This window comes from Eretmochelys imbricata, chromosome 7, assembly GCF_965152235.1.
Source record: "Eretmochelys imbricata isolate rEreImb1 chromosome 7, rEreImb1.hap1, whole genome shotgun sequence".
Classification (NCBI taxonomy): Eukaryota; Metazoa; Chordata; order Testudines; family Cheloniidae; genus Eretmochelys; species Eretmochelys imbricata.
In genome coordinates, this window is record NC_135578.1 from 78,639,510 (window position 1) to 78,666,841 (window position 27,332).

Consider the following 27,332-nt stretch of genomic DNA (forward strand, 5'->3'; position numbering starts at 1 on the left):
CTATCATATAGTTTGGGGTTTTTTTTAAATAGTTTACTGTTTCAGCCAACTTTGCTAGTACTAAAGCTAAAGTCAGTGGCCTACATTTGAGGCTCACGTGAAAGCCTTCAGTTCTCTTGGATTAACAGCTGGTGACTTTGCTCTTTCATGAATTTGTTCCAGCACCCTCGCTGTTTTGACATGTCTTATTTTGTGGTAATACCTCCTTTATATTACCTGAAAAAGGGTCACAGTGGGGTAGATATCTTTATCCTTTGAAGACTGATGCAAGAAAATGATTTGGCTCCTTTGCACTATGTCCTCAATTACTCCTTGGTACTCCAGAAGTCCTTCTGATTGTTTTAGGCTTCTTCCTGACAAGCTGAAATAATCTCATTTGTGTGTGCATTTTACATCTCACTTGAACACAATGTTAAAGAAGAATTAGCTAGTTTGTGCTATAACTCAGTGGTTGAGTCATAGCGGTGAGTTAAATCATTACAAGCCTAGAACTGACCAGCGGGAGAACTAATTTAGGATGTTGAAAAAAATCAGTTTTAACTTTCTGCTGTGGTGACACTTGGTCAGTTCACAGGCAGGTAGCTGGAGATGCCCGTTATTAGCCTTTAATTAGACCGGACTGCCTCTCCCCCAACATCCCGCACCAGGACCCCTTCACTGGTCCTATAAGGCGGCTGCTGTTGTATCTGTCTTCCTGGGAGAAAGACTGGTCCCCCCCGCACCCGGCGGCCCTGTCTCCACCGGCTCTGTTCCGTGCTGGGGGCTCTGAAGAGACATGAGCAACCCCGAGGTGCCCGCCGCCCGCTGAAGAGTGCGGGCTTCCAGACCCCGGTCCACGCAGGCGGCAGAGCTGTCCCCCCGCACCCCCGGTTCTGTAGGAACCATCAGAACCCCTCCTTGGGCCAGGCTAATGCTAGAGGGGACCCAGCCCCGCCCAGAGAAAGCTGCGCGCATGCGCTGACCATGTGAACGGCCCGCTCCCCGCCCCGTCGCATGTGACCACAGCGCTTGTGCAACCTAACAAGCGTGGGGGCAGCGGCTTGTGCTGCAGCCAATCACGTTGTAGAGGCGTGGCCTTTCCGAGCCTGGGCGTGGAGTGAGTGGGGCTGCAGGGCCTGGAAGGAAGGCGTCCCGGGGGGTGGAGCCACTTAGGGCCGGGCTCTGGAGTTCAGCTGCTGCTGGCGGCGAGAAGCGGCAGCTGCCTCGGCCAGGATGGTGTCGTGGATAATCTCCCGAGCGGTTGTGTAAGTGACCGAGTCCGGTCTCCTGTGGGGACTGTGCTCGGGAGCTCAAGTGTCTCCTCTTCTGTGTGGGGAGGGGTCGGCCTGGGGGGGATGGCTCGCGGCCGGTGACCACGGCGACCCTGCCGAGGCCCCTGCGCAGCTGGCGCGGTTCAGCCGTGCGCCGCCGGGGCTGTTGTTAGCGTCTCCTTAGTGCCCTCAAGGAGGGACGCGAAGGCCGTCCTGTGCAGCCGAAGCGCCGCCCGGTGGCCTCTCTGCTCCTGGGCCCCTGACAGCGCGCGGCATTTACGGCCTGGTGTCCCCGGTTCGGCCCCTTTGTCTGGTTGCTGTCACTTGACATTCCTGCGCTGCAGTAACGCGCAGACAGCTTGGGGGGAGGGGAGCCGAGTCCTGGGGAATGGGCCCCCAGGGCTGTGTCTCCAGAGGGCTCCCTGCTCCCAGTGTGACAGCCTGAGCCAGATTCCTGTGCCCTCAGGCAGCCTGCTTCGGTCATGTGTGGGCTTGACCTTTGTCTGCCTATGCTTCCAGCGGCTTAGTAATGCATGGAAACGTTTCGTGTCCCTCTCTGGGGGAGGGAACTCCAGTTATTAGGGAGAGACCGATATTAGTAATGGCCATTTGATCATTAAAAACATAGATAGCTGGGTATGTGATGACTGGGAGAAGCGAATGGTGACTTGCCTGCCTGGTGCAAAGGTTGCAGATCTCTTGAGACATCTAGACAGGTTTATGTGTAGTGTTGGGGAGGAGCCAGTGGTTGTGGTACATATAGCTACCAATGACATAGGGAAGGATAGGCGAGAGGTCCTGGAGGCCAAATTAAGGCTGCAAGGTAGGAGATTGAAGTTCAGGGCCTCCATGGTAGCATTCTCTTAAATGCTTCCAGTTCCATGCCCAGGGCCAGTTAGACAGGCAGAAATGCAGGGTCTTAATGCATGGATGAGGTGATGGTGTAAGGAGTAGGGGTTTATATTTATTAGGCACTGGGGAAACTTTGGGGAAAGGGGGGGCTTATACAGGAAGCCTGGGCTCCACCTAACCAAAATGGAAGCAGATTGCTGGTGCTTAAAATTAAAAAGGTGCTGTAATAAAATTAAAAAGATGTAATAGTGAGTTGGGGAGAGACTCAACCAGGCCCCTGGCTAATAGGTATCTATAGAATAAGATTCCAGGATTGCCACTCTGGTACTTGCAAGGTCTGAGTGAGTGATGGACAGAGCTATAAGCATGGTTGAGGGCTCTTTGAACCTGGTGATATTTTCAACTATCCTCACTGGGGTTTGAAGTTTGTTATCCTACAATTTAAGTATCAGCCATTTTGACTTGTGTGGGTATACTCAGGTATCAATGCTTCAAGAGTCCTAGACCATTGTGATATCAGAGATAGGTAACTAAACCAATCACCACATTGACTTTACAGCTAATTTGCATATAACAATTTGGTTATTGTAGGGAGACTACACAGATGATGGAGTATTTGGCCCAACTGGCACACCTGTGTGAGAGGGTGGGGTGTTAGCTATTAATTAGTCTATAACATTACACCTTCAGACTTTGCTAACAATCATAATTGTGTAAGCTAAATCTGCTGAATTTATGGCGGCAATCAGTTTCCTGACCATAATTGATATATCTACATACTAACCCAAGAGTAGCTTTGTGTGATACCAGAGCTTCTCCTACAATGTGATTGGTCATTTTCCTTCCCCCCACTTTATTAGAGTATACAATAGGCATATAGCTTAAACAAAATTATTGTATTAAATAATAGCTACATTTCCATAACATGTGATACTTAAAAAAAATAAGCAAGTTAACTGTTTAAAACATTTGTCCAGTAACCATTTTAATGAAGAATGGTGTAGAATTTTTAGGAACAACTGCAGTGTGACCTCTTAAATTTCACAGGGTTCAAAATGCTTACTAGGAACAAAAGAAAAAAAAACCTCACCAAAGAAACTTGTCACAAGAACAGAATACAAGGGATGCTACCAATCCTGATAAAGGTGACTTTTGGTTATCAGCAGCACTTACCTGAGAACCAATCCTATCTGATTGACTACAGTGTTAATGGCATTCGGATATTAGCAACTGTCATGCTGCATATAGACAACTGGGGGGGGGGGGGGGGGCGGAGGTGTTTTTTTGCGGGGGGTGGTTGACCTCAGTCATAGGCAGATTTGTTAGGCTGCAACTAAGGAAGGAAGCACTGTGACTTGCTCAGGGAGAGGTCCATCCAACCCCAGTGCTTTCTTCCCTGTCTGTGTTCCTTCAAACCTGCCTGTGGCCAGTGACCTTCTTCTCTCTCAAGCAATAATGGGCTGAGGTGCCCAATCCTTGTCCAATTGGGGAGCCCCTGGCAGTGTCCCAGTGCTGTGGACTGGGAGGGAAAGCTGTGGACAGGGACGCAGCAGGGAGGGGTACTGCAGCCTGGATTCTGAGCCTTTCTACAGGGACCGGTGGGGGGCGGGCGGTTGAAGGCCTGTAGAGCTGCATGGTATCTCTGCCTATTCTATCCAGGCTGCGTTCTACCATGGTGCTGGAGATCGGGGTTTAGCACATCCCATAGTGCTTCCCTGGCTGCACCAAAAGAAAATAGGTGTTGGAGTAGAGGGTGGGAGGGCTGCTGAGTGAGTGTATGGCCATAAAAGATAAGGAAACAAATGTGAAGAGGAGAGATGTGCTGGTGTACTAGCTTTCCTGTGGATGCTCCTAATGCCAACAGTAAGATGGCACTTAAGAGGATAAATTCTAAAAGAGAAAAGTGTTAGGCCTTTTCCGTATTCAAATATTGACTGTTATATTGTAATGAAAATGCCTACGCTTTGACCTAAACTGCTTGATAATCTCTATCCATTTTCGAGAAAATGCTTTTCTCTCATGAAGCTGATATTTTTGCTGTTTCTGCTGTTTCTATTTACAGTAATAGTCATGAAGCTGAGGCTGTAAACTTTTTATTTGTTGTAAGGAAATCATTCCCATGTTGTTGAGCTTGTTTCTCTGCTGCTGTCTTATCCCTCATTTTGGATTTTGACAGTTTTCCCTGTAACTTAAGCTTTATTTGTTTTGACAAACTTCACAGAACAAAGCCCCAAACTAACTGTTCAGTCTTGATAGCGGATGCTTAAATGAGTCCAGAAAAATCTTAAGTCAACGTACCCAGTTCGCAAACAAATGTTGTAGTCAAAGATATTGCTAGTCAATGTTTAGATCACTGATGGCTAAAGTAGACTGTGACTGCAAGTATCCCTATTCAAATACTCAATGCATACATTCATATGTAAACATGCTCATATCAAATGTGTAGCTAAATATGCAGTCACCTGCTTCCACTTATTTCTGTTACTGCATTAGGTCACATATAATTAATACAAAGCAATATAATGTTTGATAAGAACTTCAGTGGGTTAAAAAAGCAGAGTCAGCTATCTCATGTAGTAGTTTCATGTATTGTTGAAAGCAACAGTCCTAGACTAGCCATGGCTGAGAACCTTAGTTTGTAATTATGACATATGGCCCATAATGATGATGCTGGGCATTATTTTACACAAAATGACTGAATGTTGTACTTGGCACATCTCTCATCCAGAGACTTAAAAGTAAATTAATGCTACAGCAGCCTGTGCAAGAAGCAGGTTGTTATCCCCACTTTTCAGATTTTTATGGGGAGGAAGGGGAGAACTGAGGCAGTATGTAGTGTGGTTCTGCTCTTCATTGACTCTCCTTGAGAGGCTCAGATAACTTTTGTCTTTTCTGGGAGAAGGGGAGATGTTTAAAAGTACAGGTCTTAAGACCCCCTTTGTACTCTGCTTGCCCCATTTCCTAGCTGCAGAGCCCTGACAAAGTGGCTATATCCAGTATCTCAGAAAGGTGGAGGCAGGAGGATGGATGACTGCATCCAGGAGAGTAAACTAAGGGACTGTGAGGCAAGAGAACAGGTCCTGTGTGAAGCTAGGGGAGTAAAAACTGAAATGGAGTTGGTGAGGGAAGGGAGCTGGAGTGGGAAATGGGGAAGGAGGTCAGGAGAAGGTATGGGGCATGCTATAAGTAGGGCTCTACCAAATTCACAGTCCATTTTGGTGAACTTCACGGTCATGGGATTTCAAAAATCCTAAATTTCATGATTTCAGCTATTTAAATCTGAAATTTCATGGTGGTATAATGGTAGGGGTCCTGACCACTGTCCCTGCTAAGCTGTGTGCGTGTGCATGCGCACACAGACCCTAAAATCTGCACACACGGTGAAACACCGCATGCACAAAAATTTGCACAGAAGAAATTTTTTGTGTACACGGCCTGTCAAAAATTAGAGGGAACATTGGTCCTGACCCCAAAAATAGTTGTGGGGGTCGCAAGGTTATTGTAGGGCCATTGCGGTATTGCTATCCTTACTTCTGCTGGTGGCGGCGGTGTTGCCTTCAGAGCTGGGCAGCTGGAGAGCAGTGGCTGCAGGCCAGGAGACGGGCTCTGAAGGCGGAGCTGCTGCCAGCAGCTGCGCAGAAGTAAGGATGGCAGGGTATGGTATTGCCACTCTTACTTCTGTGCTGCAGCCGGCGGGTGCTGCCTTGAGAGCTGGCCGCCCGGCCAACAGCTGCCACTCTCTGGCCACCCGGCTCTGAAGGCAGTGCAGAAGTAAGGGTTGCAATACTGCAATCCCCCTAAAATAACCTTGTGATTTCCTTTTGCTTCAGGACGCCCAATTTGAGAAACGCTGGTCTTCCCAGTGAAATCTGTATACTATAGGGTAAAAGCACACAAAAGACCAGATTTGACGCAGGAGAGGGGAGACCAGATTTCATGGTCCGTGACACGTTTTTCATGGACTTGAATTTGGTAGGGCCCCAGCTATAAGAGCCGGCTTTCAATTAAATGGTCTCCAGTCTTTGATTCCTTCCTGCTTCTGCTTCTTTCACCCAACTCCCAAGCTTGCTCTGGCTCCTTGCCCTGATAAATTTCCTTTCTTGCTTCTTGATCTGCTCCTCTGCCCTGCCCTGCCCCCCTTCCCCCGGCCTTGTTCTGCTGGACCCAGTTTTGTGGGTTTGGAAATGGAATGACACAGTGGGAAAGATCTAAACATTGGTGCCCCTCAGCCAAACGATGCTTATTTCAGGGCCTTGCGGAAGTTGAGTTGGCTAGTGTTTGAAAGGGGAAATAATGTAACTGAATTGGGTATGGTGCAGTTGTTCGTATCTATAGAATATCCACATGAGTCCTCTATATTTTAAATAGAGACAGACCAGATGGCACACAAACAACTCCAGAAACCCTGGTTTTATTCATCCTGAGCAGCCTCCTGGAGCAGCTGCCTTTATTGGTGTCCCTCCAGGTCTCCAGCTGTTGTCCCAACTGCCATAGAACCTTTGCCTTCTGGCTGACCTACTGCTTTCTATTTGGTAGTCAGAAGAGCCGCAGCAGATTCATCTGAAGCAGACATAACCTGGCCCTCTGCTGATCTATTATCAGACGGTGGATTTGCTACATTTGCCCCAAGTGTCTTTAAAATAAAATAACCTAAATTATAGTTTCTGTAGAATAGACTTCAATTTCAGGAGACTCATCTCAGATTTAGTAAAATTACAGTGATATGTAGTGACTGCTAGGGCTGGAAGGAATCAGGTCAGAGCCACGATTGGAGTACATACTTTTGACTAATATGTGGACAGTTTTGAATAATACTAGAAGGGGTTAAAATAACTGGCCCATATATTGTCAGTGCTTTGACTAATCCTTCATGAAATATCTGAACTTGTCCAAGCAAATGCTTTATTATAGGGCTGTTGTCAAGGTTCCTCCCCCACTCTGAACTCGAGGGTACAGATGTGGGGACCTGCATGAAAAACCTCCTAAGCTTATCTTTACCAGCTTAGGTCAAAACTTCCCCAAGGTACAAAAGATTCCACCCGTTGTCCTTGGACTGGCCGCTACCACCACCAAACTAATACTGGTTACTGGGGAAGAGCTGTTTGGACGCGTCTTTCCCCCCAAAATACTTCCCAAAACCCTGCACTCCACTTCCTGGACAAGGTTTGGTAAAAAGCCTCACCAATTTGCCTAAGTGACTACAGACCCAGACCCTTGGATCTTAAGAACAATGCACAATCCTCCCAACACTTGCACCCCCCCCCTTTCCTGGGAAATGTTGGATAAAAAGCCTCACCAATTTGCATAGGTGACCACAAACCCAAACCCTTGGATCTGAGAACAATGAAAAAGCATTCAGTTTTTACAAGAAGACTTTTAATAAAAAATAGAAGTAAATAGAAATAAAGAAATCCCCCCTGTAAAATCAGGATGGTAGATATCTTACAGGGTAATTAGATTCAAAAACATAGAGAACCCCTCTAGGCAAAACCTTAAGTTACAAAAAAGATACACAGACAGAAATAGTTATTCTATTCAGCACAATTCTTTTCCCAGCCATTTAAAGAAATCATAATCTAACACATACCTAGCTAGATTACTTACTAAAAGTTCTAAGACTCCATTCCTGGTCTATCCCTGGCAAAGACCAGCATACAGACAGACACAGACCCTTTGTTTCTCTCCCTCCTCCCAGCTTTTGAAAGTATCTTGTCTCCTCATTGGTCATTTTGGTCAGGTGCCAGCAAGGTTACCTCTGGCTTCTTAACCCTTTACAGGTGAGAGGAGCTTTCCCCTGGCCAGGAGGGATTTCAAAGGGGTTTACCCTTCCCTTTATATTTATGACACGCCCCCCAAATCTCAGCTAGGGTGAAACACTGGCTGGGATTTCTTCCTGGAGCTCTAGGAAAAACAGAGTTAATAAGACACATGCATCTCTAAATATACTACCAAGTACATAAATACTAACAATATTTTCCACATCTCAAGGACGATTTTAACCAGTTGACCCTGGGAAACTTTCACGGGAGAGTGCATCAGCCACTTTGTTAGAAGCTCCTGAGATGTGTTGGATGTCGAAATCAAAATCTTGGAGAGCTAAACTCCACCGAAGAAGTTTTTTGTTAGTTTCCTTGACGGTGTGAAGCCACTTCAGTGCAGCATGGTCGGTTTGCAGGTGGAAACGCCGTCCCCAAACATATGGGCGTAGCTTTTCCAGAGCATAGACAATGGCGTAACATTCTTTTTCAGTGACTGACCAGTTGCTTTCCCTCTCAGACAGTTTTTTGCTGAGAAACACTACAGGGTGGAATTCTTGATCAGGGCCTTTCTGCATTAAAACTGCTCCCACACCACGCTCGGACGCATCTGTGGTTACTAGGAACGGTTTGTCAAAGACCCTTAGTACAGGGTCAGACATGAGTGTCGCTTTAAGCTTGTTAAAGGCCTTCTGACACTTTCCGGTCCACTGAACAGCATTTGGCTGTTTCTTTTTGGTTAGGTCTGTCAGTGGGGCAGCGATTTGGCTGTAGTGCGGTACAAATCGTCTGTAATAACCGGCCAAGCCTAAGAAGGATTGAACCTGTTTCTTTGACTTTGGGACAGGCCACTTTTGGATAGCATCCACTTTGGCCTGTAGGGGGCTGATAGTTCCTTGACCCACCTGGTGTCCAAGGTAAGTCACTCTGTTTAGGCCTATTTGACACTTCTTAGCCTTAACAGTTAGTCCTGCCTCCCTTATGCGCTCAAGGACTTTTTGTAGATGTTCCAGGTGGTCTGCCCAGGAATCCGAAAATATGGCCACGTCATCAAGGTAGGCGACTGCATATTCTCCTAATCCCGCTAGGAGACCATCTACAAGTCTTTGGAAAGTGGCGGGTGCATTTCGCAGCCCGAAAGGGAGTACATTAAATTCATACAGCCCGAGATGTGTGATGAAGGCTGACCTTTCCTTGGCAGATTCATCTAGCGGTACCTGCCAGTACCCCTTGGTTAAGTCCAAGGTAGAGATGAACTGGGCCCATCCCAGTTTCTCTAATAGTTCATCTGTGCGTGGCATTGGATAGTTGTCTGGACGAGTTACAGCATTTAGCTTACGGTAGTCCACGCAAAAACGTATTTCCCCATCTGGTTTGGGAACTAGAACCACTGGAGATGCCCATGCACTTTCAGAGGGGCGGATTACACCCATCTGTAACATATCCTGGATCTCCCGTTCTATAGCAGTTTTAGCTTGAGGAGACACCCGGTAAGGTTGGACCCTAATTGGGTGAGCATTACCTGTGTCAGTGGAGTGGTATGCCCGTTCAGTCAGTCCTGGGGTGGCTGAGAACGTTGGCGCGTAGGTAGTGCACAGCTCCTGGATCTGCTGTCGCTGCATACGCCCAAGGGTCATGGAGAGGTTCACCTCTTCCACACCACCAGCACTTTTCCCTTCGTAGTAGACACCTTCAGGCCACTCAGCGTCCTCTCCTCCCGGGGCTGTAAACTGACAAACCTTTAATTCTCTGGAATAAAAGGGCTTTAGAGAATTAATATGGTACACCTTAGGCTTTCGGTTGGAGGTGGGGAATGCTATGAGATAATTAACAGCTCCCAGGCGCTCCTGGACCGTGAATGGCCCTTCCCACGATGCTTCCATTTTATGGGCCTGGAGCACCCTTAAGACCATGACCTGGTCTCCTACTTTGAAGGAACGCTCTCTGGCATGTTTATCATACCAGGCTTTTTGCTCTTTTTGAGCATCCTGTAAGTTTTCTCTAGCAAGGGCTAAAGAGGTTCGGAGGGTGTTTTGTAGGTTGGTTACAAAGTCCAGAATGTTAGTTCCTGGAGAAGGTGTAAATCCCTCCCATTGCTTCTTCACCAACTGCAATGGCCCCTTAACCTCACGGCCATATACAAGTTCAAATGGGGAAAACCCTAAACTGGGATGTGGTACAGCTCTGTAGGCAAAGAGCAACTGCTGCAACACTAGGTCCCAATCATGGGAGTGCTCATTTACGAATTTACGTATCATGTCCCCCAAAGTTCCATTAAACTTCTCCACCATGCCATTTGTTTGATGGTGGTAAGGAGTGGCAACCAAGTGATTTACCCCATGAGCTTCCCAAAGGTTTTTCATAGTTCCTGCCAGGAAATTAGTCCCTGCATCGGTGAGGATGTTGGAGGGCCAACCTACCCTGGCAAAAATGTCTGCTAGTGCCTGGCACACACTTTTAGCCCTGGTGTTGCTTAGAGCTACTGCTTCCGGCCATCGGGTGGCAAAATCCATGAAAGTCAGTATGTACTGCTTTCCTCTGGCTGTCTTTTTCGGAAAAGGACCCAGAATATCCACAGCTACTCGCTGAAATGGAACTTCAATGATGGGGAGTGGTTGTAGAGGGGCTTTGACCTGGTCTTGGGGTTTTCCCACTCTTTGGCACACCTCACAAGACTGGACATAGGTAGAAACATCCTTGCCCATTCCCTCCCAGTGGAATGATCCCCCCCAAACGGTCTTTGGTCCCGTTCACCCCAACATGGCCACTAGGGTGATCGTGGGCTAAGCTCAAGAGCTTGGCCCAGTATTTAGTTGGAACTACCAACTGTCTCTGAGGATGCCAGTCTTCCTGGTGTCCACCAGAAAGAGTTTCCTTGTATAAAAGTCCTCTTTCTACAACAAACCTGGATCGATTAGAAGAGCTGAGAGGCGGTGGGTTGCTCCGTGCCGCCGTCCAAGCTCTCTGGAGGCTTTCATCTGCTTCCTGTTCGGTCTGGAACTGTTCCCTTGATGCTGGAGACATCAGTTCCTCATGGGATTGTGGACCTAGGCTTGGTCCCTCTGGAAGCGATATAGGGGATGGAGCTGTTTCTGTTGACTGTGAACCGCTCTCCGCTGGTGCACTATGTTGGGATTCAGGCTCCGGCTGAGCCTCTTGTGTAGGGTTATCGGCGGCTGCCAGTTCAGGTTCGGTGGGGCCCTCTGGTGTTGAGGTTGCAAGTACTGGATTCAGTGCTGACACGGGGTCTGGTGTTGGTTGTTCGGCTGGTTCCGGTTCTGGGACTGGTTCCGTCTGGGTCTCTGGGACTGGATCCACTACTGCTGTTGCAGACATTGGTCTGGGGTCCGGGTCCATCACCTCTGACTGGGTCCTGATAGAAGTTTCCGGAACAGAGCTAGGCCTCACGGCTTGTTTAGCCTGGCTGCGGGTGACCGTTCCCACCCTCTTGGCCTGCTTCACATGCTTGGCCAAGTCTTCCCCCAACAGCATGGGGATGGGATAATCATCATAGACTGCAAAAGCCCACATTCCTGACCAGCCCTTGTACTGGACAGGCAACTTGGCTGTAGGCAAATTGAAAGAGTTGGACTTGAAGGGTTGAATCGTCACTTGGATCTCTCGGTTGATTAAATTGGGGTCCACTAAGGAAGCATGGATAGCTGACACTTGTGCTCCGGTGTCCCTCCACGCGGTGACCTTCTTCCCGCCCACACTCACAGTTTCCCTCCGCTCCAAGGGTATCTGGGAGGTATCTGGGCCTGTGGACCTCTGGTGTGATTCCGGTGCAATGAACTGTAATCTGTTGGGGTGTTAGCCGACGGCCAAGGATGTTTGGTGAGGTGCCAGCTATGCCCGTTTATACCATCCGTGACTTTAACCGCTAGGACGCACTGTCCCTTCGCGGCGGGCAGCCCGGGCTAGGCTGACGGATGCCCCAAGGTCCTAACCACCCGTGACTTTAACTGCTAGAGCTCAGAGCTCCTTCGCAGCGGGCAGTCAATACTGACTGACAGGTGCCCCAATGGCAGCACTAAGAGCCTCTCCACACCCGTGACTTTAACTGCTAGAGCTCAGAGCTCCTTCGCAGCGGGCAGCCAGGATTGACTGACAGGTGCCCCAAGAGTTTGCCCCGTGGAGGCGGCACAACTCAACGCTAGGCTCTTAGTACTCTCACCTAATGGCCAGGCTTTAGAGCCAAAACGGCTGAGGTTCTTTAATTGTGTTGGCTGCTTTACAGTAAACCAGAGAAAACAAGTCAGGCTTATGCACAAATGGTTACCAAAATTTATTAAGCTAGATTCTAATCATGTGGTTACAAAATTGCTAGTGCCTACTTATTTAAATGTAGAGATGTTACACACACAAACAAGTTACAAAACTGAAGCCACAATCCCAAAGAAAGAAAACAAAGTATAGAGCTCTATTTCAAAATATGTGTACACTAAAGATAGGAGATCAGGTGTGGGTGCTTCTTACCCTCCTTGCATCTCTCGATTCCAGCGGTGCCAAGCCAGGATCGGTCACTCAATTCCGCGGAAAGACGAATAAGGGACAAGGCGTAGGGACCCTCTTAGCTGCAGAAGCCTTGGGAGGCTGTCACTTATCTGACCAGCAGATAGATAGTGAAAAGCACTCAAAAATCATGGTGCTGTAGGTCCCCTACTTATACCTCTGTACTCCTTTATTCTCTTTCTCCTTTCTTATGCCAAATTGAGGCTGGTCTGTCTGGGTGACGCCAGCTTTCGCAAGAGTAGTTTACACTTGCAAGGGAGAGAAACAATAAGTGTCGACTACTGGACATTTCTTTTATCAGGGTAAATATTTTCCCAACTAGGATGTTGGTGTGTGTGCATCACGCTATTTAGTAGGGGCTAAGAGCCATGTCTGTCACAGGGCCTCTGCCTGCTGTGAGCTTAATCCTTGTATCTGCTCCCAGAGGCACATTGTAGCAGCACACCTGTGCTTTCACAGCTTCAAAGGCTGTGCTGGAATATATGTTAAGTGCCCTGTTCCGGCTTCCTCCTGTGTTTCCAGCAATGCTGGTCTGGGGGGGGGGGGGGGGGGGGCTGGCTGTCTGGCTACATGGGGTTCTTGGGGCAGTTGGCCTTTACATGCCCCAGCTCGTTACATTTAAAACATCGTCCAGCTGACAGGTCACTGGGGTGAGGAGGGTTGCTGGAGAACGGGGTGGTGGGACGATAAGGGGTCTGGAGGGTTCTTTGGGAGGTAGGTGGGGCCTTGGGCGGCCCCCGGTAATAGGGTGTGGTCTGGGGTGGTCCCTTCTGGTCTCCGCTTCAACTGCGACCAGTTTTCTTCTTCTCTGCCACCTCCACCCATCTGGCTCCAATCTCTCCTGCCTCAATTACAGTTTTGGGTTTCCCATCTAGGATGTATCTTTCTATTTCCTCAGGAACACCCTCTAAGAATTGTTCCATTTGCATTAGGAAGGGCAAATTTACTGGAGATTCAACACTTGCTCCTGATATCCAGGCATCCCAATGTTTCACAATGTGGTAGGCATGTCAGGTAAATGACATGTCTGGTTTCCACCTTAGGGCTCTGAACCTCCGACGAGACTGCTCGGGTGTTATCCCCATTCTGACTCTCGCCTTGGATTTAAACAGTTCATACTTGTTCATGTGTTCTTTAGGCATTTCAGCTGCCACCTCAGCTAAGGGTCCACTGAGCTGCGGCCTCAGCTCTACCATGTATTGGTCAGTAGAGATGTTGTACCCAAGGCAGGCCCTTTCAAAGTTTTCTAGGAAGGCCTCAGTATCATCGCCTGCCTTGTAGGTGGGGAACTTTCTGGGATGGGAAGTGGTACTTGGAGAAGGATTACTAGGGTTTGTTGCAATATTCTGCTGAGCCTTTATCTTCTCCATCTCCTCCACATACTTCCTCTCTTTTTCCTTCTCCTCCAGTTCTTTGTCCCTCGCTTCCATAGCTCTCCTGTGAGCAGCCGCTTGGTGTTGTTCTGCCTCCCTTTCTTGTTCCTTCTTCAGCCGCATGAGTTCTATCTGTCTTTCATGTTCCCTTTGTCTTTCCTCAGCCTGAAATTTGGCTAATTCGAGCTGTAGTCGAGCCGCGGATTTTGCCATTCTAACCTCTCTGTTTTTAACTAACTTTACACCCGAGGTTTAGAAATAAACAAACAAAACTTGGCTGTAAAATTTTGCTGTGCTGGAATAGAATACCTATTCTCTGATAGTGATTGTCAGCCTACAGAAAAAGACAATTCCCTTGTCTCTGCTCTGGGCCCAAATTAAAGCAAAAAACCTCCAACTACTTGGAAACCTGCTTACCCAGCCCAAAGAAAAAGCAAATGGGTAGAACACACACCCCCTATTTACTTTTAGGAAGAAAAGAAAAAAAAAAACTCTGGGTTGGAAGACTGTGAATTTCCCTGCAGGAGTTAAGTACCCTGCCTCCAGGCAAAGAAAACCTGCAATTCACAAAGATAATCCCCTTTTGTCTCTGCTTGGCCACAGTTTCAGCTTTCAGTTTCAGCTGCTTTCTGGACTTCCTTTCCAAAGGAAAAAAAAATTTCCTTTTTAAAATCTGTATTTCTAGTTCAAAAAATCTCAACTGGATCTCAAAATGATTTCAGGTTAATCCCACCACTATGCCACCATGTCAAGGTTCCTCCCCCACTCTGAACTCTAGGGTACAGATGTGGGGACCTGCATGAAAAACCTCCTAAGCTTATCTTTACCAGCTTAGGTCAAAACTTCCCCCAAGGTACAAAATATTCCACCCGTTGTCCTTGGACTGGCCGCTACCACCACCAAACTAATACTGGTTACTGGGGAAGAGCTATTTGGACGCGTCTTTCCCCCCAAAATACTTCCCAAAACCCTGCACTCCACTTCCTGGACAAGGTTTGGTAAAAAGCCTCACCAATTTGCCTAGGTGACTACAGACCCAGACCCTTGGATCTTAAGAACAATGCACAATCCTCCCAACACTTGCACCCCCCCCTTTCCTGGGAAATGTTGGATAAAAAGCCTCACCAATTTGCATAGGTGACCACAAACCCAAACCCTTGGATCTGGGAACAATGAAAAAGCATTCAGTTTTTACAAGAAGACTTTTAATAAAAAATAGAAGTAAATAGAAATAAAGAAATCCCCCCTGTAAAATCAGGATGGTAGATATCTTACAGGGTAATTAGATTCAAAAACATAGAGAACCCCTCTAGGCAAAACCTTAAGTTACAAAAAAGATACACAGACAGAAATAGTTATTCTATTCAGCACAATTCTTTTCTCAGCCATTTAAAGAAATCATAATCTAACACATACCCTAGCTAGATTACTTACTAAAAGTTCTAAGACTCTATCCCTGGCAAAGACCAGCATACAGACAGACACAGACCCTTTGTTTCTCTCCCTCCTCCCAGCTTTTGAAAGTATCTTGTCTCCTCATTGGTCATTTTGGTCAGGTGCCAGCGAGGTTACCTCTGGCTTCTTAACCCTTTACATGTGAGAGGAGCTTTCCCCTGGCCAGGAGGGATTTCAAAGGGGTTTACCCTTCCCTTTATATTTATGACAGCTGTCAATTAGTCATGGTTAACTCGTGATTAATTCAAATTAATTGTAATTAAAAATTAATTGTGATTAATCCCAGTTTTAATCACTGTTAAACAGTAGAATACCAATTGAAATTTATTAAATATTTTTGGATGTTTTTCTATATTTTCAAATATATATTGATTTCAGTTACAACACAGAATACAAAGTGTACAGTGCTCGCTTTATATCTTATTACAAATATTTGCACTTGAAAAATGAAAAAATAAATAGCATTTTTCAATTCATCTCATACAAGTACTGTATTGAAATCTATGTATCATGAAAGTTGATTTTACAAATGTAGAATTGTGTGTGTGAAAAAAACAAAAAAAAACCCTGAACTCAAAAACAAAACAGTCGAACTTTAGAGCCTACAAGTCCACTGAGTCTGATTTCTTGATCAGCCAATTGCTCAGACAAACAAGTTTGTTTACATTTGCAGGAGATAATGCGGCCTGCTTCTTGTTTACGATGTCACCTGAAAGTGAGAACAGGCATTTGCATGGCATTGTAGCTGGCATTGCAAGATATTAACGTGCCAGATGCGCTAAATATTCGTATGCCTCTTCATGCTTTGGCCACCATTCCAGAGCACATGCTTCCATGCTAATAATGGGTTCTGCTTGATAATGATCCAAAGCAGTGCAGACCGACGAATGTTCATTTTCATTATCTGAGTCACATGCTGAACAAGAAGTAGGACTGAGTGGATTTGTTTCTACATGTTTTGGTGACTTCTGCTGTTTAAAAACTTTTCTCTGATCTTGAAGTTTGAATCAAAGCATTCTTTCTCACTTGTAGGGTCTTAGCAATTGTGTATATATCAGTTACTGGAAGACAATATGTTGTCATAACTTGAAACTAAATTATCTATATGCTAGGTGTCAGTTACAGCCTGGTATGGGTGAGATGAGACTATTTTGTAGCAGCATGTTTAGCACTAATAATAATAATGTGATGTGTCCTACATAAACAAAAGTAGATGTCCTCTTTATTTAAAAAAAAAAAACCCTGTGAAAAACAGACTTGTTTTTTTCCCTAGTTACCGCATTATGCTCTTTAGAAACGAAAGGTCTCCCATACATGGGACTTTTTAACTGAGAAGAAGCTGTAATATTGTACTTACAACTTAGCCAACTGGTTTGATTGAGTTAGAAGGTCAGATGGATTGTCAAAAGATAATTTATTGGTCCATATTAGAACTGAAGATTCTCTTGTCTTCCTGTCACTTGTACTTATTACTAGAACTCATCATGACTATGGCTGAGTGTCTGTTACACAAGTCATGGATTCCACTTACCTCACAGGGGAGAGGAGGCAGCTCCCACTGCCATGTCCCTGCAGCTCTGAGGTAGAGGGGCAAGGGGGCTCCACCTGCAGGTGCCACCGCTGCGGTTCGCAGCCAGTGGGAGCTGCGGAGCCGGTGCTTGTGGCAGGAGCAGTGCCCGGAACCCCACTGGTCGCCCCTCCCCTTAGGAGCTGCAGAGACATACTAGTTGGATCTGGCTAGGGAGCCTGCCAGGCCTTACCCGAGCCCCAGCGGGGGTCCTGGGCCACGCACTGAGCCCCAGTGTGGATCCTGGCCTAAGGTTTAGTTAGAGGTATATAATAAAAGTCATGTATAGGTCATGGCTGTGAAATTTTGTTTACTGCCCATGACTTGTACTAAAAATACCCATGACTAAAACGTAGCCTTAATCACGATTTATTTCTCCAACCTGGAATATTAAAGGAAGAGATGGATGGGTAAGTGCAGCAGCCTTTAAACCCTGGAGTTGAAAGAAAACCTTTTGTAGTGGTAAACACCCATTTTTTTCATGGTTTGTGTGTATAAAAAGATCTTCTACACTTTCCACAGTATGCATCCGATGAAGTGAGCTGTAGCTCACGAAAGCTTATGCTCAAATAAATTGGTTAGTCTCTAAGGTGCCACAAGTACTCCTTTTCTTTTTGCAAATACAGACTAACATGGCTGTTACTCTGAAACCTACAATTCATACTGTAGTTAAACATAGCTTTGCCTTTGCCCAGAGACACTATTGGAATTTTTCCGGTAATCCACTTAAGTGTAGAAGCTGGTGACAGATGGTTTGTGCCATGTAGTGTATTACCTTCCAAAGTAGGATTGTTCTCAACATGGTCTTTTTTTTGTTTTTTTTAAATAAGCGTTTTTCTCAGTCCAGTTTTAAATGTGTTTGACAAAAACCTGGTAGCTGTTAAATTACTTTGGAGGCACCTGAATGGCTCTGAGGGTAGATAAGTCTCAGCTTCTGTCCACGATTCAGATGTGGTTCAGTCTGGTTGTGACGCTTAGAACATTGACCAGTCACTGTAGAGGTGAATGATGTTAGTGTCAGTCCACTGCTTAAAACGTGTCCCCACCTAACACACATTTTGCACTTGTCTGCATTTAACCGAGGTGACACACTGACTTGCAACTCCATTCCTACTTTTAGAGTAACTGCCGTGTTAGTCTGTATTTGCAAAAAGAAAAGGAGTACTTGTGGCACCTTAGAGACTAACCAATTTATTTGAGCATAAGCTTTCGTGAGCTACAGCTCACTTCATCGGATGCTGTAGCTCACGAAAGCTTATGCTCAAATAAATTGGTTAGTCTCTAAGGTGCCACAAGTACTCCTTTTCTTATTCCTAGTTTTGTCATCTACAGTACTCTTAATACTGGTTTTAAACAAAATATGTGGGAAATTGATGTTTGAATAAAAGTTTTGTTAGTGATGATAAAAATACCCAGCATCGTGTAACACTTGAAATGCTGCTTGGTTTTGTTTTAAATTATAATATGTTTTAAATGTTTTGAAGAGAATCTTGTACAAACCACTTTGGCTTGAAGCTTCCATTGTCTGAACCAAATAAATGATTTATAATGTTGAGTTGTGTTAAACCTTTGGGAAGCATGCTGAAAGGTTTTCTTGTTTGTCTCCTTGAATTTCCAAAGCCTGGAGCATAATACATCTTTTGAACTGAGGGTGCACGCTCTAAAGGGAAACAATAATATGGTCCAGTGATGAGAACACAAAATGCGAAAGAGCCAAAAGACTTGGATTGTATTCACAGTTGTCACTAACGTGTGACCTTAAGTGTACTTGTCAGTGACTTGCCCTCTGTATCTGTAAAAATTGGTTATTTTCTGCGGAGTGCAGTGCAATTTTTTGGGTGCAAAGCAATAAGTGTAAAATACTGTCTCCGCCTCCCGCTTGCCCATCACTCTGTTACTATCAAAAGCATTGTAGCCTGAAATGGATCCAGAATGCTTCAGATAGCATTAAGGAATAAAAACAGTTTCTCCATACAACACTATGTGTTGTTCAACACTATGTTCCCCCCTCACCCTCCTTCCCTTCTTCCTCCCTTCCCCCATGGCTTCCCTTTGCTTCACTGCTGTTTTCTGCAGGGAAGCGCAGGAATTCTGCAGGAGGGTATGTGTTTTCTGCAGGCATGCAGTCATACAAAATCCCCCCAGGAATAGAGCTGATGCTGGAATTTAGTCTTATGCTCTGAAGCCCAGCACACCTTTCGTTAGTTCAAATGGTATTTTATAGCTGCTGCTTTGCCTATATACTCTCTGGTGCTACATAGGGAACTCTATAGGGCTGGAAGCATGCTCAGTGCAGTTGACCCATAGCAAACTGAGGGGCTGAAGCATGCTTGGACCAGATGGAGAATGGCTAAAGGTATACTGTGGGGGATGATGTTCTTAGTTAATGCTCTTGGCATATATTCCAGATTACAAACTGTTTTTAAATGCATGTGTCTCCCGCATTTCAGATGGAAGAATAACAAAAGCATTGTGTTGTGATATAAAAGGGTGTTCCCAGTACAAAACGACAGGTTTCAGAGTAACAGCCGTGTTAGTCTGTATTCGCAAAAAGAAAAGGAGTACTTGTGGCACCTTAGAGACTAACCAGTTTATTTGAGCATAAGCTTTCGTGAGCATAAACTGTAGCTCACGAAAGCTTATGCTCAAATAAATTGGTTAGTCTCTAAGGTGCCACAAGTACTCCTTTCCTAGTACAAAACAGCACTCATGCGTGTTCTGCTATCCAGAATATGCTTAACTGAGGTATTCAAGCTCATAAACACTTCCATGCCTGTGGTGCAGTAATTTACCTTTTGTAATCTTATGTGAAGCCAACAACTAATATGTTAATACAGATACGTTTCAGGAATTTAAGGGTCCAAAGCCAAACCTGGTTTCCAAATACCTCATGTGCATTTTGGATCTGGATGGCTTTTAATCCCTGATGAGCAAGTCCGTAGAAACACAGGTCTCTAAAAGATGTGAATCTGTAACAAACAGTCCCTCTCCCATATGTTTCATGTTTAAAGGGAAGCTATCTGTTTGCTGTGGATAAGCTGTTTGATCTTTTAAAAGACAACTGAAATTTGTCATGAAATTCCAGAATTTTCACTATATGAAAATAACATGCCATTATAGAAACTTCAGATTTTGAAGACTATTGAAAAGAACATGAATTAGACACTGCAAAGGGATTGTTAATAATCTTTGAATTTAAAGGTGTTTCTTTGGGTTGTAGCAAACTATTAGCTACAGTAGTAGTGATGCTAAACAATTTGGTTCCAATTTGCCACTGGAAAATTCACCCTGTGATAGGTGTATGCTGTAATGATACAGAAATAGCCCTTATTCCTTTAAGAATGTAGCCTTTTGATGGCAGATGTGATTTGAATGTAACCAGCAAAGGAAGTACAGGGTACATGATCTATTTGAATGTAACATTTTTGGAAAATATCTTCCAGAAGTGCAAAATATTAAACCAAACACTGGGCCTTTGTTTTTCAGCATAAACATGTAGTAGGTAGCAATCATTTAAATTAGGAAACATTTTACAATTTTGTTAAAGTAATGAGGGAACGACTTTTGTGAACAAGACTGAAGAACTCTCAAATAAAATAGTATAGACACAGAAAAGGTGTTAACTAATATTGAACATTCCCCATTTGTTTTCTAACTTCAGATCAGCAATCTGCTCCCATGTCCAGATGTCACAATTTCATCTGAGCTGAAGTTTTTTGGAAAGAAATGTGTATCCCTTGCTTTTACTTAACTTCTATTTTACTTATTTTTTTTTTTTAAGTGCAAGAATCCAAGACAGAAGAACTTTCTGTGAAGAGTTCCAATATAATGCTTTTTGCTTTGCTTCCCTTTGCTAATGTAGCTGTTGTAATAGAAATCCTGGCTTTGGAAGCAAAGAGTAGATAGGGAAAAATGCACCCTACTTTCCTTCCCATTCACTCTCTGGTATTTGTTCTGGCTGTTAATTGTCATATTTTTCTCCTTATGTAACTTTCATAGCCAAGCCTCAAAGGAATCTATGGGAAAACAGTCTGTAGAAGGAAATTCTTGTTTAGTTCTGTGACACCAGGAGTAACATTTAAACATGTCACCAAGAAAATTTACTGTAAATTGAATTTTCACACGTTTCCCTTAGTTTTGAAAATGTTTTCTTGATTAACTGATGCTACTTGTAACATCTAATGACTATTTAGACACACAGAAGTATGGGGTGGGTGTGTGTGTATATATGTGTGTGTGTATATATGTATGTGTGTGTGTGTGTGTGTATATATATATATACACACATACACATACACTACTGTCCTAAGAAGTTACAAGTTTCACATGAAAATTTCTGTAGCTCACAGTTTTGGGGTTCTGGGGATTTATATTCCCATCTTCGGTGTTAAGTTTCTCATTTCCTATTCACGTAGGTTCCATTATCCAAGACATGTAAAGTTTTAGGTGTTACGTTTCTGTAACACAAGTACTTGAGGTTAATACAAATCCTAGAAAGTTGATGTATTTGTGTAAATGAGGATACAATGAGATCAAATTTATGCTATGCTTCCCTTCAGTTGTGAAATGTGTTGTGGAAAGAAATCCACTTCTGAAAACCCATAGCGGTTTACATAATTCCTTAGGTGGTCAACCATGTTTTTAGAGACAAGGTGGGTGAGGTAATTTTGTGTGTGGTGTGTGTGTGAGAGAGAGACTAACTTCTTTTGGTGAGAGAGACAAGCTTTGCAACTTAAACAGACCTGAAGCAGAGCTTTGTGTAAGCTCAAAGTTTGTCTCTCTCATTAACAGATGCTGTAATAAAAGATATTACCTCATCTCTCTAATATCTTGGAACCAACGCCTGTGCAACAGTGCATGCAAACTTGTTTTTAGTCTCTAGGTACTGCCAGTCAAGTGTGACTTCCTTGGCCATAAGGAATGGAATTCCCTTTTCTGAAGTAGTTCACATGCTAGTGCTGAAGTTAGACCAACAGGAGCCCAGGTATAAACAAAGCTTGCCTCTGGTAAATAAGCTTAATGAAAACATCAGTATCTAACCTTAGGCCTACAGCTGCCACATGGAAAAATATGAAGGTTAGCTCTGCCCACTCTGGTGTATTATATTACAATAATGTTGTATGATTAACAGCTAATCATAACTTAAATGCATAATGCCCTGGGATAGGTTACATAGGTAACTGCCACCACTTGACATTCAAGCACATAACAGTGTAACTTTAACTTTTTCCTAACGGATATTTTAACATTATTCACAAAAAGATTCAGAAGTTAAGAAACTCTTCCATGTTACAGAATGATTAGCATAATAGTGACTATGTTGTGTCTGTTTTGAGAATAATATAACTTTGGAAAAATATACCCAAGAAAAAGGAAAGGGTGAGTCAGTACCCCGTGGCCTTTTAAATAACAAAAGGATTGTTTTCCTCAGGAGGATGGATGGATAATTGCTGCTTAGAGTACAAATGAGGGATGAGTATTTAAAGCTGTCTTACTGTCAAAAGTTAAATAGCACCCGTATAATGAGGAACATTTTAAATTTTTTAATTCTTTAGCCTTCAAGGGGGAAAAGGGGTGTGTCCCGTTCTCTCTCTCTCTCTCTCTCTCTCTCTCCACCCCCCCCCCCCCCCCAGTCTTAACCAGGGTATGTCAGAGTTCCATTCAAAGTCATCAGTGGTATAGTTGGAACGTAGCAACATCTTACAACTGAACATGCTAGATTCAGTTTACCAGTGCAAAATAATAGTTGCTGTATTTCTGTGTTAAAGTAATATATTGAATAACAGTAGTGAATATGTGGTAAAAAGTCATGAGTCATGTCCTCAAATCATGACTTAAAAATAAATTTAAAAAAAGGTTCTCTTTACTTGTCTTCTGATTTCTGAGCCTTTAGTGTACATGTGGGTGATGGTTTTTGAAGCTTTAGTTTTCTCTACAACTGCAAGGATTAGAAACTTTTAAGGAAGCCTCACAGTTGAGGTTCTCATATAATCATTTGAGTCCAAAAGCTGGGGCTGCAAGAACAATATGAAACTCATCATAAAATCACAGTATTCGGCAATACTGATATAGACATACCTGTTAAATATTGCAATTGGATCTTCAGAATCTTAATCCCTTTGTTACTCGTTTCTGGGCTCCCCTTACTTCCCCCAAGATAGAAACAGCAAAATAAAGGGCTACGTAACCTATTGAGTGTATGGATATCAAGTGATTCTGATGAACTCTTAATTCTCAAACGTACAGCCACGGGGAGAGATGGGAGTTCTATTTAAAGTCTATTTTAGGGCTTTCTGGGTGCCCATCACTGTAGCAACAAAGCACTTGAATATTCCTTTATATGACCTTAAAAAGCTGGAAAAACTAATTTAGTGGATGAAAAAATAATTTCCAAGGGATTGAAAACCATTTGTTCTAGGGGAGTGTATGGGACTGAGTGAAGTGAACTCTAAACTTTACTTACTTGTGTGCTGGTATTTAGGTAATCAAGTTTAAAATATGTTCTCTCACTACAATCTAATCCAAAAATCTCTAATTCTGTTTCTATAAGGTGTTTTTTTAATAAAAATGTATTCCTTGTACCTCATTTATACGTCTTAACTATGTTCAAGTTCATGTTCTGCTGGCTGTCATTGATCTGACACCACCCACTGTTAGGATCCTGGTGCAAGCATCCTGCCTTTGCTGTGACCATCATGCCTTTGCTGTGATGAGTGGCAGTTGCTTGCTCATGACACCTGCTATCTCTTCTCAACTTAAACATTCCTTATCTTCATTTCTTAGATGTCAGCCCTGTTGTTTTCCTCTTTCCGTTCCTCATCCCCCAAACACACTTTCATGAGGTAGTAACCTATCCACCCCACTGCAAAAAAGTTGTCATAATAAACATCAGCTTTCATATTTAAAAATAAATTGTTTCTAGCCGCCTTCATTGCTGAAAGTATTCAAAATGTAAACTGAAGCTACAGTTCAGTTTGTCATAACTTTTTCCTGAAAATCATTGGTTAGTCTGTCCATCATTCTTTATAACTTTATTTATAATAAAGGGTCACTTTTTTTTACTAAGCCATATTTTTTTTACTATGACCATCACTTCAGGTACATCTGTACTGCACACTCCTTTTGTCAATGTGTAGCGTACACACACTACCCGCCCCCTTGGCATGGGTATGAATAGCAGCATAGAGGGTGAAGCACTACTTACGTGAGTAGGTTAAAGACACTCCTGAACCCTGTGGGTACGTGCCTTGCAGGACTCTTGTCCAAGCAGCGCCTTCTCTGTCGACATTGCTGTTTTTAGCAGTGTAGTGACTGGCTGCCTTCCTGCTGCTGGAGACTTTCCCCACCTTAGTGAAAGACTGGTAGTTCCCCACTGCCAAGCCTTTCCCAGCTACCTCCACCTCCTGGAGCCTTTCACTAAGGTGTAGTTACGTGTTAGCGTGGATGCATCCCACTTTTCACTGTGGCTTGTAGCTGCACATACCCTGCATGGTGCCATGAGGTGTGCAGTATAAACATAGCCTTTTGAGTACTTCTGCAGGAAGTGGGGAGTGTGCTGTGTTACCTTAATTACCAGGAACTGGATGATAAGATATATTTTTGACCTGATCTACTATTAATTTCTAATTTACAGTCATCTGTCTGATATCACAGATGGCTGCCGTGATGTCACAAACAGTGACAATTTGCAGTGGTGAATAATCCACAAGAACAGATTAATTTGGGGTGAGTCAATTTCAGGCAGTTGGTGTCTGTGCGCTTTTCATGCGTGTAGAGATTAACAGAAATATAGCAAACAGTAAAATCAGAACAATGATTTCTGAAGGCTTTTCTACACTTGAAATGCTACTGTGGTATCATTGCAGATGCACTGCTATATTGCTTCAGTGTAGACATTATCTATGCCAATGGAGGAGGGTATCTTCCATCAGCATAAGTAATCCACCTCCCAAGAGGTGGTAGCTAGGTCAGGGGAAGAATTCTGTCTACCTAGTGTTGTCTGCACTGAGGGTTAGATCAGCTTAACTACGCTTCTCAGGGGTGTTTTTTCACATACTGAGCGACATAGTTAAGATGACTTAATTTTCTAGTGTAGACTAAGCCTGAAATTGGAGATGGATGGAGTTGACAGAGGCAGTGTTCTGTTTCTGTTCTCAGTGGAGAAGTAATGCTATAGTAATTGGAAATAGGATACCCTCAATTCTAATTGTCTCAAAGATAGTTATGAAAAATTGATTAAACCTCTAGATGTACTAAATATTCATGAGTTTACCCTGTAAGTATCTAAGTATGGAGTAATACAGAAATTAAGTCTGTTAAATTTAAAGTAAGAAGTCAAGAGTGTTTGGCACAATATATCAGTGAACAAGTAATAGGCATGCAGGTAATTGAGTCCTTAATATAGCCCTGGTCTACACTAGGACTTTAGGTCGAATTTAGCAGCGTTAAATCAATGTAAACCTGCACCCGTCCACACGATGAAGCCCTTTATTTTGACTTAAAGGGCTCTTAAAATTGATTTCCTTACTCCACCCCTGACAAGTGGATTAGCGCTTAAATTGGCCTTGCTGGCTCGTATTTGGGGTACTATGGACACAATTCGACGGTATTGGCCTCCGGGAGCTATCCCAGAGTGCTCCATTGTGACCGCTCTGGACAGCACTCTCAACTCAGATGCACTGGCCAGGTAGACAGGAAAAGAACTGCAAACTTTTGAATCTATTTCCTGTTTGGCCAGCGTGGCAAGCTGCAGGTGACCATGCAGAGCTCATCAGCAGAGGTGACCATGATGGAGTCCCAGAATCGCAAAAGAGCTCCAGCATGGACCGAACGGGAGGTACGGGATCTGATAGCTGTATGGGAAGAAGAATCCGTGCTATCAGAATTCCATTCCAGTTTTCGAAAGACCAAAACCTTTGTCAAAATCTCCCAGGGCATGAAGGACAGAGGCCATAACAGGGACCCGAAGCAGTGCCGTGTGAAACTGAAGGAGCTGAGGCAAGCCTACCAGAAAACCAGAGATGCGAACGGCCGCTCCGGGTCAGAGCCCCAAACATGCTGCTTTTATGACGAGCTGCATGCCATTTTAGGGGGTTCAGCCACCACTACCCCAGCCGTGTTGTTTGACTCCTTCAGTGGAGATGGATGCAATACGGAAGCAGGTTTTGGGGACGAAGAAGATAGCTCTCAGCAAGCAAGCGGAGAAACCGGTTTTCCCGACAGCCAGGAACTGTTTCTCACCATGGACCTTGAGCCAGTACTCCCCGAATCCCCCCAAGGCTGCCTCCTGGACCCGGCAGGCGGAGAAGGGACCTCTGGTGAGTGTACCTTTTAAAATACTATACATGGTTTAAAAGCAAGTATGTGAAAGGATTACTTTGCCCTGGCATTCGCGGTTCTCCTGGATGTACTCTCAAAGCCTTTGCAAAAGGTTTCTGTGGAGGGCAGCCTTATTGCATCCTTCATGGTAGGACACTTTACCACTCCAGGCCAGTAACACGTACTCGGGAATCATTGTACAACAAAGCATTGCAGTGTATGTTTGCTGGCGTTCAAACAACATCCGTTCTTTATCTCTGTGTGTTATCCTCAGGAGAGTGGGATATAATTCATGGTCACCTGGTTGAAATAGAGTGCTTTTCTTCAGGGGACACTCAGAGGAGCCCATTCCTGCTAGGGTGTTTGCCTGTGGCTAAACAGAAATGTTCCCCGCTGTTAGCCACGAGGAGGGTTGAGGGGGTAGCCACGCGGTGGGGGGGGCAAAATGCGATCTTCTAACGAAAGCACATGTGCTATGTATGTAATGTTAACAGCAAGGTTTACCCTGAAAGAGTGTAGCCACTGTTTTATAAAATGTCTTCTTAAATACCGCTGTCCCTTTTTTTTCTCCACCAGCTGCATGTGTTTCAATGATCACAGGATCTTCTCCTTCCCAGAGGCTAGTGAAGATTAGAAAGAAAAAAAAACGCACTCGAGATGAAATGTTCTCCGAGCTCATGCTGTCCTCCCACACTGACAGAGCACAGAGGAATGCGTGGAGGCAAATAATGTCAGAGTGCAGGAAAGCACAAAATGACCAGGAGGAGAGGTGGCGGGCTGAAGACAGGGCTGAAGCTCAAATGTGGCGGCAGTGTGATGAGAGGAGGCAGGATTCAATGCCGAGGCTGCTGGAGGACCAAATCAGTATGCTCCAGTGTATGGTTGAGCTGCAGCAAAGGCAGCTGGAGCACAGACTGCCACTACAGCCCCTGTGTAACCAACTGCCCTCCTCCCCAAGTTCCATAGCCTCCACACCCAGATGCCCAAGAACGCGGTGGGGGGGGCCACCGGCCAACCAGCCACTCCACCACAGAGGATTGCCCAAAAAAAAAGTCTGGCATTCAATACATTTTGAAGTTGTAAACTTTTAAAGTTCTGTGTGGCATTTTCCTTCCCTCCTCCACCACCCCTCCTGGGCTACCTTGGTAGTCATCCCCCTATTTGTGTGATGAATGAATAAAGAATGCATGAATGTGAAGCAACAATGACTTTATTGCCTCTGCAAGCGGTGATCGAAGGGAGGAGG

At 44.5% G+C, this 27,332-nt stretch overlaps 1 protein-coding gene across 4 annotated transcripts in view; it reads left to right on the plus strand.

Moving 5' to 3' along the window:
• Positions 1-1,130: 1,130 nt before the first annotated feature.
• Positions 1,131-27,332, plus strand: part of REEP3 (receptor accessory protein 3) — an 80,105-nt gene continuing 53,903 nt past the window's right edge. Inside the window, exons 1-2 of one of the 4 annotated variants that reach the window (XM_077821666.1) lie at positions 1,144-1,244; positions 3,150-3,247. Coding sequence is in view for 2 of the 4 variants with exons in the window: in XM_077821664.1 (XP_077677790.1) it covers positions 21,718-21,752 (35 nt within the window). In the remaining 2 variants the exon portion in view is untranslated. Of the gene's footprint in view, positions 1,245-3,149; positions 3,248-21,642; positions 21,753-27,332 lie in introns of those variants that run through there. The other 3 variants (XM_077821665.1, XM_077821667.1, XM_077821664.1) reach the window with 3 other exon arrangements.